Raw genomic sequence first — 15,776 nt, forward strand, 5'->3', positions numbered from 1 at the left:
CTGAATCTGGGTAGATCGCAATCTGAAGATGTTCACTTCTATCACCATCTTGTTGCAGTCTAAGGTGTTTCACCTTCCAATCACATTTAAAATACAGACCATCTTTTGTTAAAAATAAAAATGTCCAAGGGCTTCAATGTCTAATCCCCAACATCAGTAATGACATACTTCTACAAAGATAGCAGCAGTGGGTAGAGGAACACAGATTTCAGGGACACGTAGGAAATACAAGTGTAAAAAATTTGGTAATTAATGAAAAGAGAAAATGAGAAATTGATGATGACCAGGTTTCTAGCTGAGACTAGTGCATACACAGTGGTGTCACTATCCATCAGGACAGAGAAGAGAAAAAAGGGGAATTCGTTTTGGGCTTATTGAATTTGAGGTGCCTGCACGAGATGTGCTTCAGGCAACATGATGTATGTGTTTAAAAATGCAGGCTATGTTATTAAATGACTGGATGACCTTGCATTAATATCTTAACTTCCTTAGCCTGGTTTCTAAATTTTGTAAAATAAGGGTATTGTATGAATCTCTAAGGAGAGATTTGTATAGTCCTAGTGACCTCAACTTGTATCAACAATCTTAAGTAATTTGGTTTGGATCCTTATTTCCTTCTTAGAACTTTGGGGGTATCATGCTATCTTTGTGCATTTCACTTTGATAACTTAACAAGAACTTTAAAAAGAACTATTAACCAGCTAGAAGTTCATAAATTCATAGATCTTGTTTTCTCTTAAATCTTAAGTGATAGTCAAACACTGGTTTCCCTTACTGATAATAGACACATATTTAAGCTTGTTGGTCATTCTTGGGAATAATACAAGCATTTTAAAAAGAATTCTAATATACTGCTAAAATTTCTTCTTCACGAATTCTTCCCCTCATAAATTTGGAGAGGTTGGAGACATTCCTGTAACAGAGAAAAGGAGGGAGGAAAATACAAAGGACTCAAAAGGTGTTTATGTTGGACAAGTAATATCCGTTAAGATCTTCTGTATCAGATTTCAAAAGGAAAAAAAAATCACTTAAATTAGTATCTTGCAATTTGACAATGCAAAATTTAAAAATAACAGAAATGAAAGTTAAACAGGTTTCCTTAAGTTTTATCATCCAGGATGATCCTATTTCAGTATTAGGAATTCTGGCATTCTTCCTGTACTTTACAAATTGCATACTACCTCTTGGTTGCTGTAAATTATTCCTAGGTTAAAAGTAAGTTTCAGGGAAGGGGGACACTGCCCTCACTGTGACATGCATGTACGTAGCCCTGATACTAAATGCAAGTCTGGTTCTAAGACAGGCTTTGTGGGACAACTGACATACAAATGGCTATTTGAAAAAAGTACAGGGGCGCCTGGGTGGCTCAGTCGGTTAAGCGTCCGACTTCAGCTCAGGTCATGATCTCACGGTCCGTGAGTTCAAGCCCCATGTCGGGCTCTGGGCTGATGGCTCAGAGCCTGGAGCCTGCTTCAGATTCTGTGTCTCCCTCTCTCTCTGCCCCTCCCTTGTTCATGCTCTGTCTCTGTCTCAAAAATAAATAAACGTTAAAAAAAAAATTTTTTTAAAAAAAAAAAAGAAAAAAGTACAGAATCCAGAAAACTCATTTGAGAGCACTGTTTTCTACTGCCTCAACAGGAAGTACCACTGCTTTGGTGAAAAAGAATCCCTCAGACTCAAAACCTTTAGGGAAATGCCATCAACTGAGCAAGATGAACAATACCACACACTGGACAGCATGTAGGTCTTCAGTGCTTTCTATTGGATCAGCACAAACTGATATATCTTGATGATTTGTTGAAGCATTATCACAATCTTATTCTCCCCATTTTAAAGATCCCCACATGCCATACTGTGGATAGTACACCACAATCTAGTGAGAGGGATGAATAGGGGACCTAGAATTGAAACAAAAGGGAGTGGGAATTAAGAAGTTACCCGTAGGGTGTCTGACTGGCTCAGTCAATAGAACATGCAGCTCTCAATTTCGGGGTTGTGAGTACAAGACCCATGTTGGGCATGGAGCCTACTTAAAAAAAAGTTATTCCCTTATAAAATCACTCCAGCTTAAATAAAATTTCATTTTAACAGAATAATACAACTATTCTGTTCAGTACATCAGTAACACTTGTAACAAAATGCAAAATTGCATTGTGACTGAAAGCATGGATTTTGGAGTAACACATTTTGGTTCAAAACCTGGTGCCTCTGATCTTGGGAATATTTTTTAACCTCTTGCAGCCTAAGTCGCTTTTTTAGTGGAAAAAAAAGGAGGATAACACTTCATTATGGAATTGAGAACTGAAAGTGATCATTTAAAACATATTACATAACAGGGGTACCTAGATGGTTCAGTTGGTTAAACATCTGAGCTGAAATCAACTCAGGTCATGATCTCATGGTTTGTGAGATTGAGCCTTGCCTTGGGCAAAGCCTGCTTGGGATTCTCTCACTCCCTCTCTCAAAGGACACTTAAAATAAACAAACAAACATACATGTGTGTGTACACACACACACACACACACACACACACACACACACACACTTAACATAAAAAAACCCTGTTAAACAAAAAAAGAAACACCATTTCAATTCAGATTTTGTTAGACTTTTATTTTGAATATATTTTTGAGCCAGTACTTCAAGGGATCTCTCTTAAAACTGCCAATCTTAAAGCAGTTAAGAGTAGACTCAGTTTTACTATTAATACCATTTTTTTCCCCTTTAAGGACCACTGTGTGCATGGCACTATACTGACGGCCAAGCAGAAACCCTAGTTTCAATTTCTCTTATGTAGAAACTATTCTACTTACTTGTGAATATTAACTTGATTGTGAAGAATGTAAAGCACATTTCTGAAAACCTGAAAATAAGCACAGGAGACTATACTTCATAATTCATGGTAAACAGTTAATTGTTGATTCTTCAAGCAAATACAACTGTAACACAGTAATCCAAAAGTTATTCTGGTGTTGAAATAAGCTATGATTTTTGAGCACTGTCCTAATTTTTAATCTAGATTAGTATTTTGTTTATATTACAAATGAAACTCTGAAACCGAGTAGGGCACACAATAAAGCAGTTTTGGGTTAAAAATTTCCCATATATCATTCTGAGATTATCATTTCATCCAGATTTAGTGGTAACATGTTCCCAAACCAATAAATATTATTTGTATTTACTGTGTTTACCTACTTATAGGTAACAGACCATAACAAATCTGGATACAATCAAGGATGAATAAATGTCAGTAAGATGAACTATATACATGAGTTTTCAGTTAAAAATATACCTTAAAAATGATTTTTTTAAAAAAAGCTCATTTCTATTGCTTTCTCTTTGAGTAATTATGATCTCTTATGTGATACTTTGATATCCTCTGGAAGAGTAAGAAAAAGTCCTTTTGTATTTCATGATAGGTTTAATCAGGTAATTAAAACAAATTCTTATGATATCATCTGATATGTCCAATTACATGGGTATGATGTAACAAAAACAGTTACAAACTTATATATGCATATTTACATTATATATCCAAACTATCAAGCTAAGCAACTATATCTAAGGAGATACATTATGACAGGAGTTAAACAAGTTTTCATTGCTTATTAGAAAGAATGCAGTCAAGCTTTTAATGGAAGTAATATACAAGTGAGGCACTTTTGAGGTCAAGAATAGAAAGCAATGACACTACATACCGGCAATGTTCACAAAAATCTATGTGTATCTTTAATACAAAGGTTTTTCAACTAGATTATTCTTGAGAAGTTTCAAAACTAGCAACTTATGCAATTTAAGGAGCTTTCAGGAACAATGGCTAACATCAGTGTATCAAAGCATATGAAAGTTTTATAACCACCTGGCTGCTAGACAAACAGTACCTTAATACCTTAAAGCCCTTTTTTGTTTTTTGTGGGTTTTTTTGTTTTTTTTTTTTTTTTTTTGGTTTATATAAATCACCTCAGGTTGTGGTTTCTTACGGTTTTGACTCACTGCAAAACACCTGATGGTACTATTATTACCATGGTTTATAGACCAATTTTTTTTAAGTGCAACAACAATGCAAGTTTCTAGTGCTTTCCTTTATCCTTAGAAATGTGAACCTGGAGGTCAAATTAAGAATGAGAATATTTAGTGAAGGATCTGTTTTCTAGGTAAATAAAGTTTTCAAAGTTACATGTAGAAAAATGTTACACTTGTCTAATATATCTTTGGGCTAAAATTAAAAACCCAAACTTATACATATATTCCAAAGTGTAATCACAAAGTCTAAGTAAATTTCAAAAAAAAAAAGAAACAGCCTTTGAATTGCCCATCTAGAGGAAAGTACGTGTTTCCTGTACTTTGAAGACCTACACGGATATTAGAAAACATCTCTGTGGCATTCAATCAAGGGGTTGGGGAGAAAAAAGAAAAAGAAAGACTTACCCAACATATCAGATGGCACTATACACATGAGTTGAAAGTGCATTTATATTACTTCAAAAGTTCATTTTAGGCACTGCTGAATAACCAATGAAAATAGGTAGTTTCAAGTTTCCCCCCCTAAACTTTAACCCCTGTCCCAACATCATCCCAGAGACATACACACACTCTCTGAAGTTATCATGATGAAATACAGGTGACGTTCATTATTTTCTTTAAAAAAACTCTCCCTGACTGGTAATGGGAGGAAAATTAGAATACCATTTTGGTAATGGCTTTTGCAAGTTAAAAGAATTGGTTTTGCAAATGCTTCGGCACATCCATTATGTTTGATTGCCAGTTCTGAATATCAGTAAATATTTTAAGACAGGTTATGTAAGAAAAAAGTGCTTAAAATCTTTCAGTGACCAACCAGACACATTAGAGGAAAGATTCAATTTACAGTTCCTTTGAGCTATTTCTTACTCTTGTTTTCTCCCTTTGGAGGTGGCCACTGCTTAAATAGCCCTTTTTTATTGGTAGTAGTGATGAACCCTGTCAGATCCTGATTGCCACCTCAGGTCTCTGGTCTATAAATCATCCAGTAGGTGGTGCTGAAGTCCCATACCTCCTATTTCTTCAAAAATCAAAGGATTCTCCTGTCAAGGCAGGAGAAAAATCATTTAAGAGTTATCAACTCTGAACACAACAAGCCATCAGACCAAAGTCTTTCTTATTATGCCATCCAGATGATTTCATTTTCAGTATTTACTGTTACTTGAGTTGTTCTATGAAGCCATTTGCTTCTACTACCAGATTCAAAGAGAAAGGTTTCCGAGGAAAAGCCATTTGGCAGTACCAGGTCTGTAGGCAGAAGGAGAAGATGTTCCTGAACTTACCGATACACGTCAAGAATGAGAAACTCAGACTATCCTTTTTACTCCCCACATAATGAGAATTTACTCAAGAGAATATTCCCACATAGGGATTCAGATAGCACTATATTTCGTTAGTTTTCTAGACCAGTTTGGAATCTGAGTGTGTTAACTATGAAAATCCAAGGGGAAATAAAAACCATTTCATCACCGTAGTTTTTAATGAAGAAACTTGTTTAAAATGGTAAAGGAAAAAATGGGAATGGGATGGCGAAATCTTAGCAGCAAAGTGGTTAAACAAGTTGAAAATATTAATGCACAGACATTAAAATATTAAAGCATATATGTTGCATATAAAATACAGTACAGAACCAGGAGTTGCACTATACTGATTAGTGCTTAACAGAAGAAATGATTAAAATTGTTCTTCCCAGAAGTATATACACAGTTCATTTCCACAGCATTTTCCTATATAGCCAGCAAGTTATTTTCTTCAGTTATTCACACCTTGCTCAAACCTGAATTATAAATTCAGCACTTACAAATATGAAAATTCATTCACAAGGAAAACGAGTATTTCCATTTCACCAATAAAAAGTAATTTTGAAAGTTAACAGTCTATTCTAGGAAACCAAGTTTAGCTGAAAACTTCAGGGATGAAGATCATCTGGTGTAGCAGTGTTCAAATATATAAACAGTAAAAATAAGTCTTAAAACGGCTGCTACAGTGTCATATTTTGGATTTAGTTCATCCAATTGATTTTTAGTACAAAACTAGAAATAACCTCTTCTTCATAACATCTATAGTTATCAATATATTTTTCTTCTTTTCAATGTGAAATAATACTTCAAGATGATCTATATACACAATGTTGTCAGTTCAAGCTGTCATATAAATATAAATGCTTTCTTAAAAAAAAGTATTTTACAGACAGATAGTGTTATATACATTGTTCAGTTTGATCTGGGGCAAAAGAAGAAAGTGAACACAAGCTTAAGTGTGATATGTAAAAAGAATGATACATAAATGACATTTTAAAACCTGCATAGAAATGAGCTTCAAATGGTAGTGTGATTTTAATTTCTATCACTTCTGAAACTTCAAGCCATTAAAAAAAAGGCACACTTCTCAACTCTATCCCTCTAAGGGAATGTTCTTAAAGAACCCTTTACTTTGTTAGAGTTTTAATGTAACACTTAAAAAGACCAAAAAAAAACCAAAAAAACAAACAAACAAACAAACAAAACGAAATGAAACCAAACCAAACAAAAAAAACCCACCAAAAACAAAACCCAAAAAACCCAAATTGACCCCAACCACTTTCAACAATTTGTTGGAACATTTATCCAACTACTTTGTAAATAAAACATCCAGTAATACAATGCTCTGCAAAAGAAATAAAATTATATGTACAAGATATTTCATTCACAATGTTGGATTAAATACTTCCCTGGGATAGTTCAGTATATACTTTAACATATAATAATTTTGCTTTTAGGCCAGTTTAAATAAAATAAAATGCAACTGGGAAAAGTTACTCTTACGCAAATAATAAGCAATGAGAATTAAGTTAAAAAATTAGTAACACAGCTGAACATATTCTAGTTTAGCAGAGTTAAGTGGAGATCTCAGGAGGAAACTTTTATATTAACTATCCAGTTACACTTTTTGCCTTGTAAAACATTTGTAAATGCAATATGATTTTTTGAAGGAGGAAAACTCTGAAAGAAAACAACTTGCTGGTTGAATACCACAACAAAACAAAACAATCCCAAAACTCACTTTTTTCTATAATGTTTACTCAGTCTCTTTTTATATAAAAATAAGTGTTACGTTCCCATCAGAACATTAGACAATTACATCTGTGCTTTAAAAAAAAATTGGTCACTCAAGCCTATTAGAATATTTTTAAAGATTTTAGATTACCAGAATGTACAGATATAACTCAATATAAACTGTAGCCAAGGGAAATGAGGATGAAAAAAATATCAAATCATTCACATGGAATAAAAACGTTATTAACTAGATGAGTAAAATATTCAAAATATAATGGAATGTGACAGTAGATATATGTACATCTACTTCAGAACTAGGAAGGGGAAGAAAAGTTTAATATGTGATAATTCGTACCTTATATTTAGTTAAATATAAACATTTGTTATTTATACATAAAACTGCTTTCAAAAAACAACTAATAAATGATTTAGTTGTACTTGTTTTACTTCTTACAATTCCCAAGTGTTAACTTTTCTTAGATTGAAATCAACTGTCCCCTAGTGCACTTTTAGTTCATGTCTTAATGAATTCAAACCTTTAAAAGTCCCATCACCTAATGCATAAATATACAAAAATGCCAAAAATTAATCCCTTTTAGTTGGATATTTTATGCTCACTTTTTATACCCAATAACCAGAAATAGTTTCCTTTTGCAGATACTCTTTACAACCTGTAACAAAACATGCCATGCACTCAAGGGAAAAAGTTAGGCATGGCTAGCATTTGTGAAATGCCAAGAACTGACAAGTTCTGCTTCCTCCACGTGTGGCCCCAATGATTACCAGGCAAGATTTCATATTGCTTGCCAAAAGTTTCCACAAATCCAAGTTAGCTAATTCCTGGAAACAAAGATTTTAAGCTCATTTTGGCACTGGATCCTTTCATCCAGCAGCTTTATGTTTCCCGCCACAGCACCCACACGCCTCACCACAACGATGGCACATTCTCAAAGGGACATAGCAGCACATACATGGTACAATGAAAGACAAAGCTACTAGGGCTAACCATCGTAAGCAGAACTTGTCATCACTAGTGTCACATGAACAGGGATCAGAAAAATCTCCCTCTGAGTCTGACATACAATGATATAACATGCTCTCTGCACAGAGCATGCAACTAACTTGATATATGCATCTTTTAATAGGGTCTGGAGCATCCTGACATTTTCCCCTGCCATTTTCTTCATGATTAAACCTTTCCTGGCAGTATACGCAGCGGGAACGTTCACCATCTTCTTTTCTTCGTTTTGACTTCTTAAATTTTAATGAGGAAGGCTGTGCCTTAAATACCACAGAGTCTTTGAGTGAACTTAACTTAGTCTCATCCCCACAAGAGTACAGATAGTCTGATTTTTTACTGTCTGGTTTAGAAAATTGAATACTGGAATCAGTATCATCTCTCTCTAAGTCATTTTTCCACATGTCAGGATGTCTGTAGTCTGCATAACGACGTATTAAGATATCTCGAGGGTTTATCCTGACAATCTCATCCTCATCTTGAAAGCTGACATGTCGGATTGATTTCAAAGGGACCTAAAAAGGAAAGAGATGAAAACTGCAGTAATAACTGTGAAGGTTAATTTTATATGTCAATTTGGCTAGGCTGCGTGCCCAAATATTTGATCAAACATTATTTTGGATGTTTATGTTTCTTGGATGAGATTAATCTTTAAATTGGTGGACTATGAGGGAAACAGATTATCTTCCAGGGCATAGGCAGACCTCACCAATTAGCTGAAGGCCTTAATAGTATAAATGCTGACCACTGCCCCCTGCCTCGCCCCGCCCAAGCAAGATGGAATTCCCCTAGCAGAATTCTACCTTTAGATGGGGACTGCAACTCTTCCCTGGGTCTCAAGCCTGATAGCCTACCTGCATATTTTGCATATGTACCTCCACTATTGCATGAGCCAATTCCCTAAAATAAATCTCTCTGTGTGTACATAACACAACTAGTTGGTTCCGTTTCTCTGGAGAACCCTGACTCATATAAATTTTAGTACCAAGAATTGGAGTGTTGTTGTTAACAAATACCTAAAAATGTGGAAATGCCTTTGGAACTGGGTAATGGGTAAAGGCTAAAAGTTTTGAGGTGTATGTTACAAAAAGCCTTGAACAGACTGTTGGTTGAAATATGGCCGTCAAACATGCTTCTGGTGAAGGCTCAGACGGAAATGAAGAACACATTATTGGACACTGGGGAAAGGCGATCCATGTTACAAATTGGGTGAAGAATGTGGATGGATTGTACGTTAGTGTTTTGCGGAATATAGAACTTGTGAGTGATAGACTTGGATATTTAGCAGAGATTCCTAAGCAAAGTGCTGAAGGTGCCTAGTTACTCCTTGCTGCTAACAGCAAAATGTAAGAGGAAAGGGATAAATTGAAATAGAAATTTTGAAGCAAAAAGAAGGCAGATCTTGAAGAGTCAGAAAATTCTCAGCCTATGGATAGTGCAAAAATTTAGAAAGCATGCAAAGGTATGCTGATCCATCACATAATAAAGAGATTATGGGTGTGATTGCCAAATCCAACCAACCATCTCAACTGAAATGCTGCCATGTTGGACTAAAGGGAAGAGAGGTAGGATGAAATGAAGAAAGGCTACTGGACATCAAGGATTTACAGGACTGGCAAATACAGCTATCTAACTGAAAACATGTGTTATCCTTTAAAAAAAGGGAAGAATGACCCCAAAGGTAAGTCTCTCTCCTCAATTCCATATGGCAAAGCCAATTCCTCAGTTGCAGTGGGCCAGGAAACCTAGAGCCTTTGGTATGAGTTTATCACACACTGCCAAGGAGATGGGGTCACCACTGTGGTAGGCACATAGGTCAAAGCATTGAGCCAAAGCCTAAGAGGATTATTTTCACACCTTAAAATCTCACAGAATTTGCCCTGCCAGGTTTTAGACTTGCTTAGGACACATGACTGCTTTCTTCTTTCTAAAATTTACCACTTTTCAAAAGAAGTATCTATTGTATGCCTTTTCCATCATGGTATTTTGGAAGCAGGTAATTTGTGTCTTGTTTTACAGGTGTCTTGTTTTACAGGTAGAGAGGAATTCTGCCTTAGGACGAATCATACCTTGAGTCTCACCCATACTTGACTTAGACAAGATCTAGGATTTAGAATTGACGCTACAAGGGGTTCAGACTTTTGGGCTGTTGTAATGGGATGAATGTGAGGAACCAGAGTGTGCAATGTTATGGGCTACTTGTGCACTCTCAAAATTCATATGCCGAGACCTCAACCCCCAGTACTTCACAATGTGACTACATTTGGATGCAGGGCCTTTAAAAGGTGATTACATTAAAATAGATCCTTAATTAAGGTGGGTCTTAATCCAATCTGACTGGTATCCTTCTAAGAAAGGAAATTTGGACATACAGGGAGAGGAGGCACCAGAGATGTGTGGGTGTACAAAAGACCATGTGAGGACACAGCCAAAAGGTACAGAAAGAGAAGGCTGGGAAGAAACCAAATGTGCCAACATCTTCATTTTGGACTTCCAGTTTCCAGAACTACGAGAAAATCAGTATTTGTTTTTCAAGCCACTCAGTCAATTTTGTTATGATAGCCCTAGCAAACGAATACAAAGACATACATGTATATAGCTTGGTTATACGAGTCACTTGAAACACAGGACACCCACACCTACTTATTCTCACTCTCTCCTCCTCCTTTCTGGGTAGATTATCTTCCTGAGGCCAGGGAGCAGGTTAAATCTTTCTGGGGATAAATCAAATGGTGTCTAAATCAAAATGACCTTTTCCTTTACCTATATAAGTGGGCTAGATTCTAGTAGTCACATTTGTTTCTCCTATGCCTATGCCCAGTCCCTGGACACAGTGACCATCTACAGGTAAGCACCTGACTCAGGTTGAGACAAACTTCCATTCTCAAGATATTTGGAACCGGGGCTAAAAAACCCTCCAGGTCTGGGCTAACGGTGGAATGATGGATACAGTCCATTAAATTAACAACACACAATTTCTCTTGGCTTTATCCAGTGATAAATACACAGTGGCAATTCCTAGAGTCAAACCAGAAATTTGGATGGAATTTAAGTAATAGTGTTCTATAAACATGCATGTAGCAAATTAACACACAAAAGATTTTCTAGTATAATTCAGCTACATGGAGAATTAAAAGGACTAAAAAATTTCACTTATGTGTTAATTAGTTGTATCCCACAATAGGAGATAAGCTAAGATTACTTACCCTATTTTGGGACTTTAGGCTTCCACATTCCTTGGATATTTGCCGTTGTACATATTCTATACTTCTGCCCTGAATGTCTAGGCCCGGATGACTGAATGTTATCTAAAATACAAACAATTTCTACTTAAGTGACCAGAGAATGTATTTCTTATTTTTAATAAAACCATACAGTGTGTATTCCAAAGTTTCATAACCTATTAGCAGTGAAGCTTTTCAAAATGGTTGTAATAAAGAGCATTATTTGAATCATCCTATTGATTATTTGAACTTAGGTCTTTCCTTATACATTTAAATTTTAATTTCAAAAGTAACACGAACTTCTGGTTTCTGGTTCTACATGTGAGGAACTTAGTAAACACCACTCTGTTCTAACAAGTAAGCAACTGAATAGAAAAAATAGCACCAATTCGTCTCAGATCTGTAAGAGAGAGGAGGACACGGTGCAAACCACCACCCCCAATACTGGAGAGATGGGAAAATAATGGGAGTCACAGCTCACCAGAACAAACTCATGAGCAGAATTGCTGCAGAAATGAGTGCTGAGGTGGACCTGCTCATAGTGAAGCCCCACACTTTTGGGAGTTTACCTCCCGGAGCTCAGCCAGTAAATATCAGAAAAATTCCTGCATGCTTCCAGCAGGTGGAGGGGGAAAGGAACCACTTCTGAACTATGCCAGAAAACTCCCAAGGTCTGCCCTCAGGAGAAACTAGTTAACCAGCGCCTGACCTACTGGGATATTATCAGAGCATATCTGACCTAGGAGAGGGGAAATAGCCAACTCTAGTCAACTCTAACCATCTAACCCAACTAAGAAGTTAGAAAAAACTGACAAATATTGGTGGAGTTCACAGACCAGAAGCATAGGCTCATTCTAAAAGACTGAGACCTATTCATAGGACTACAGAATGCTCCCCGTCCCCCCATACCTCACCACCACATACTAAAGATCTATTTACAGCAGTTCCTTTTACCCAGTACATCATGTCCAGCTATTAGCTATAAAGAACAAAATTACCAAACATACTGAAAGACAAAAACAATCTGAAGAGATAGAACAAGCACCAGAATGAGACACAGCAGGGATTTGGAATTAGAAGACTAGGAATTTAAAACAACTATGAATAATATGCTAAAAGCTCTAATGGATAGCACGCAAGAACAAATGAGCAATACAAGCAAAGAGATAGAAATCTTAATAAGGAACCAAAAAGAAATGCTAGAGATCACAAACACTAAGAGAAATGAAGAATGCCTTTGCGGGACTTATTAGACTGGACAGGATTGAAGAAAGAATCTCTGAGCTATTTGAAATAGTAATGACTGAGAATTTACCCATATTGATGTTAGACACCAAACCACAGATCCAGGAAACTCTGAAAATACCATGCAGGATAAATGCCACGCCCTCTCCCCCACTACACCTAACCATACCATTTTCAAACTATAAAAACTCAAAGATAAGAAAAAGTCCTGAAAAATGACCAAAGGAAAAATTCCTGACTTACAGAGGGACAAAGAATCACATCTGCCCTCTTCTTCGAAATCATGCAAGCAAGAAGGCAATGGAGTCAAAGATTTAAAGTGGTGAAAGAAACAACCTGCCAACCTAGAATGCTGTACCCTACAAAAAACTAAAATCCTTCAAAAGAGATAAAGACTTTCTCAGGCAAACAAAAACTGAAGAAATTTGTTGCCAGTAGACTTGCCTTACAAGGAATGTTATGAGGTTCTTTAGAGAGAAGGGAAATAATACAGATCAGAAACTCAGATCTACGTAAGAATAAAGGAATACTGAAGAAGGAATAGGTGAAAATAAAATAAAGTTTTAATTTTTCTTATTCTTAATTGAGCTAACAGAGAACAGTTGTTTAAAAATGGTAACAATGGGGGCACCTGGGTGGCTCAGTCGGTTAAGCGGCCGACTTTGGCCCAGGTCATGATCTCGCGGTCCGTGAGTTCAAGCCCTGTGTTGGGCTCTGTGCTGACAGCTCAGAGCCTGGAGCCTGTTTCAGATTCTGTGTCTCCCTCTCTCTGACCCTCCCCCGTTCATGCTCTGTCTCTGTCTCAAAAATAAATAAATGTTAAAAAAAAAATTTTTTTTAATTAAAAAAAATAAAAATGGTAACAATGTATTCAATCATGTATGATTATGTGTGTGTGTGTATATATATATATATTTACATATATAAAGGGAAATGAATGGCAATGATACAAGAGATGGGAAGGAGGAATTGGGATTATTTTGTTATTATAAGGTAACTGCAAGATCTGTAAAGTAATTTAGTGTTCTTTGAAAATGGACACAGGTTAGTTGTAAAGGTATAATGCAAATCTCAGGATAACTACAAAAAAAAAAGATAAAACAGACAAACAAATGTCACTTATATGCCAAAAAGGAGAGAAAACGAAACCATATAAAATGTTGAATTAAACCACAAAGACAGAAAATAAATGAAAGACAAAAACAGAAACAGAGAAAAAGGGCAACAAATAGAAAACTATAAAAAATATGGTAGAGGGGTGCCTGGGTGGCTTGGTCGGTTAAGCGTCCGACTTCGGCTCAGGTCATGATCTCACGGTCCGTGAGTTCGAGCCCCGCATCAGGCTCTGTGCTGACAGCTCAGAGCCTGGAGCCTGCTTCGGATTCTGTGTCTCCCTCTCTCTGCCCCTCCCCTGTTCATGCTCTGTCTCTCTCTGTCTCAAAAATAAATGTTAAAAAAAAAAAAATTTAAAAAAATATGGTAGATATTAATTCTGCTGTATCAATAATCACTTTGAATGTTAATGCCCTAAACGCACCAATTAAACAACAGAGACTGTCAGAGAAAATAAAAAAGACCCAACTATGTGTTGTCTATAAGAAACGTACTTACAGAGTAAAGGTAAAGAGATGGAGAAAAATATACTATGCTAACACTAATCAAAAGAAAGCCTATTTAATTAATTTCAGACACAGCTGACCTCAAAGCAAGAAAAGTTGGTGGTGATAAAGAAGGGCATTACATAATGATAGAAGATTAATTTTCTAAGAAGACCTAGCAATCCTTAATGTGTACGTGCTTAAGAACAGAGCATTATATTACACAAGACAAAAACTGACAGAACTGCAAGGAGAAAGAGACATACTTATTATCACAGCTGGAGACTTTAACACCCCTCTGTCAGAAATGGACAGATCCAATAGGCAGAAAATCAGTAAGGACCTGGTTGAACTCCACACCATCAATCATATGAATATAAGTGACATCTACAGACTATTTAACAACAGCAAAATATTTTCTCAAGTTCACATGAACATTAACCAATACAGACCACATTCTGGGCCACAAAGCAGACTTCAATAAATTTAAAAGAATACAAATTATATAATGTCTGCTCTCAGACCACAAAAGAAATAAATTAGATATCAATAATAGAAGGATAAGTGAAAAATCTCCAAATATGTGGAGATTTAACAAAACAACACTTCCAAATTAACACAGATCAAAGAAGTTTTTAAAAATTAAGTATTTTGAACTAAATGGAAATGAAAATTGTAGAATACAGTGAAGGTTGTGCTTAGAGGGAAATTTACAGCATCAAATGAGTATATTAGAAAAGAAAGATCTAAAATCAATAATCTACGTTTCCACCTTAGAAAACTAGAAAAAGATTAAATCCAAACCTAGAGTTTCTAGCTAATGCAATAAGAAAAGAAAAAGAATTAAAAGGTATACAGACTGAGAAGGAAGAAATAAAACTGTCCTTGTTCACAGAAGGTATAATCATGTATGCAGAAAATCTGAAAGAATTGATAAAATAACTCCCAGAACTAAACTAATAAGCAATTATAGCAAGGTTGCAGGATACAAAATTTATACATAAAAGCCAATCACTTTCCCATATATGAACAATAAACACATGTGGAGTTTGACATTAAAAATGCAGTACCATTCATATTAGCACTCCTGAAAATGAAAATCTTAGGTATAAATCTAACAAAATATGTATAAGATCTGTTATGAGGAAACTATAAAACACTGATGAACAAAATCAATAATAAATGTAGAGATATCCACATTCATGGATTGGAAGACTCAATACTGTCAAGATATCAGTTCTTCTCAAATTAGTCTACAGATTCAATGCAATCCCAATTAAAACACCAGCAAGTTATTTTGTGGATACAGACAACTGATTCAAAGTTTACAGAAAGAGCCAAAAGACCCAGAAGAGCCAACACAATATTGAAGGAGAAAAAAGCTGGAGGACTGACATTACCTGACTTCAAGGTTACATTAATTAAGACAGTGTGGAATTGACAAAAGAATAGATCAGTGATACGTTACAGATGACTTTGGTAAATGGCAAGGACTTTAAAATACAACACCAAAGGCACAATCCATGAAAGAAAGAACTGACAAGCTGGACTTCATTAAAATTAAAACCTTCTGCTGTGCAAGATACAGTGTCAAAAGAATGAGAAGGCAAGTCATACACTGGGAGAGAATATTTAT

At 35.8% G+C, this 15,776-nt stretch overlaps 1 protein-coding gene across 2 annotated transcripts in view; it reads right to left on the reverse strand.

The window, feature by feature from the left end:
- Window positions 1-3,401: 3,401 nt before the first annotated feature.
- SPRED1 (sprouty related EVH1 domain containing 1) overlaps window positions 3,402-15,776 on the reverse strand; it is a 137,182-nt gene continuing 124,807 nt past the window's right edge. Inside the window, exons 6-7 of one of the 2 annotated variants that reach the window (XM_058738246.1) lie at window positions 11,280-11,381; window positions 3,402-8,588 (exon numbers count right to left, since the gene is read on the reverse strand). In XM_058738246.1, coding sequence (XP_058594229.1) covers window positions 7,938-8,588; window positions 11,280-11,381 — 753 coding nt within the window. In that variant the 3' untranslated portion in view covers window positions 3,402-7,937. The remainder of the gene's footprint in view (window positions 8,589-11,279; window positions 11,382-15,776) is intronic. The other variant, XM_058738247.1, reaches the window with a different exon arrangement.

Source organism: Neofelis nebulosa, chromosome 7 (assembly GCF_028018385.1).
Source record: "Neofelis nebulosa isolate mNeoNeb1 chromosome 7, mNeoNeb1.pri, whole genome shotgun sequence".
NCBI classification, from domain to species: Eukaryota; Metazoa; Chordata; class Mammalia; order Carnivora; family Felidae; genus Neofelis; species Neofelis nebulosa.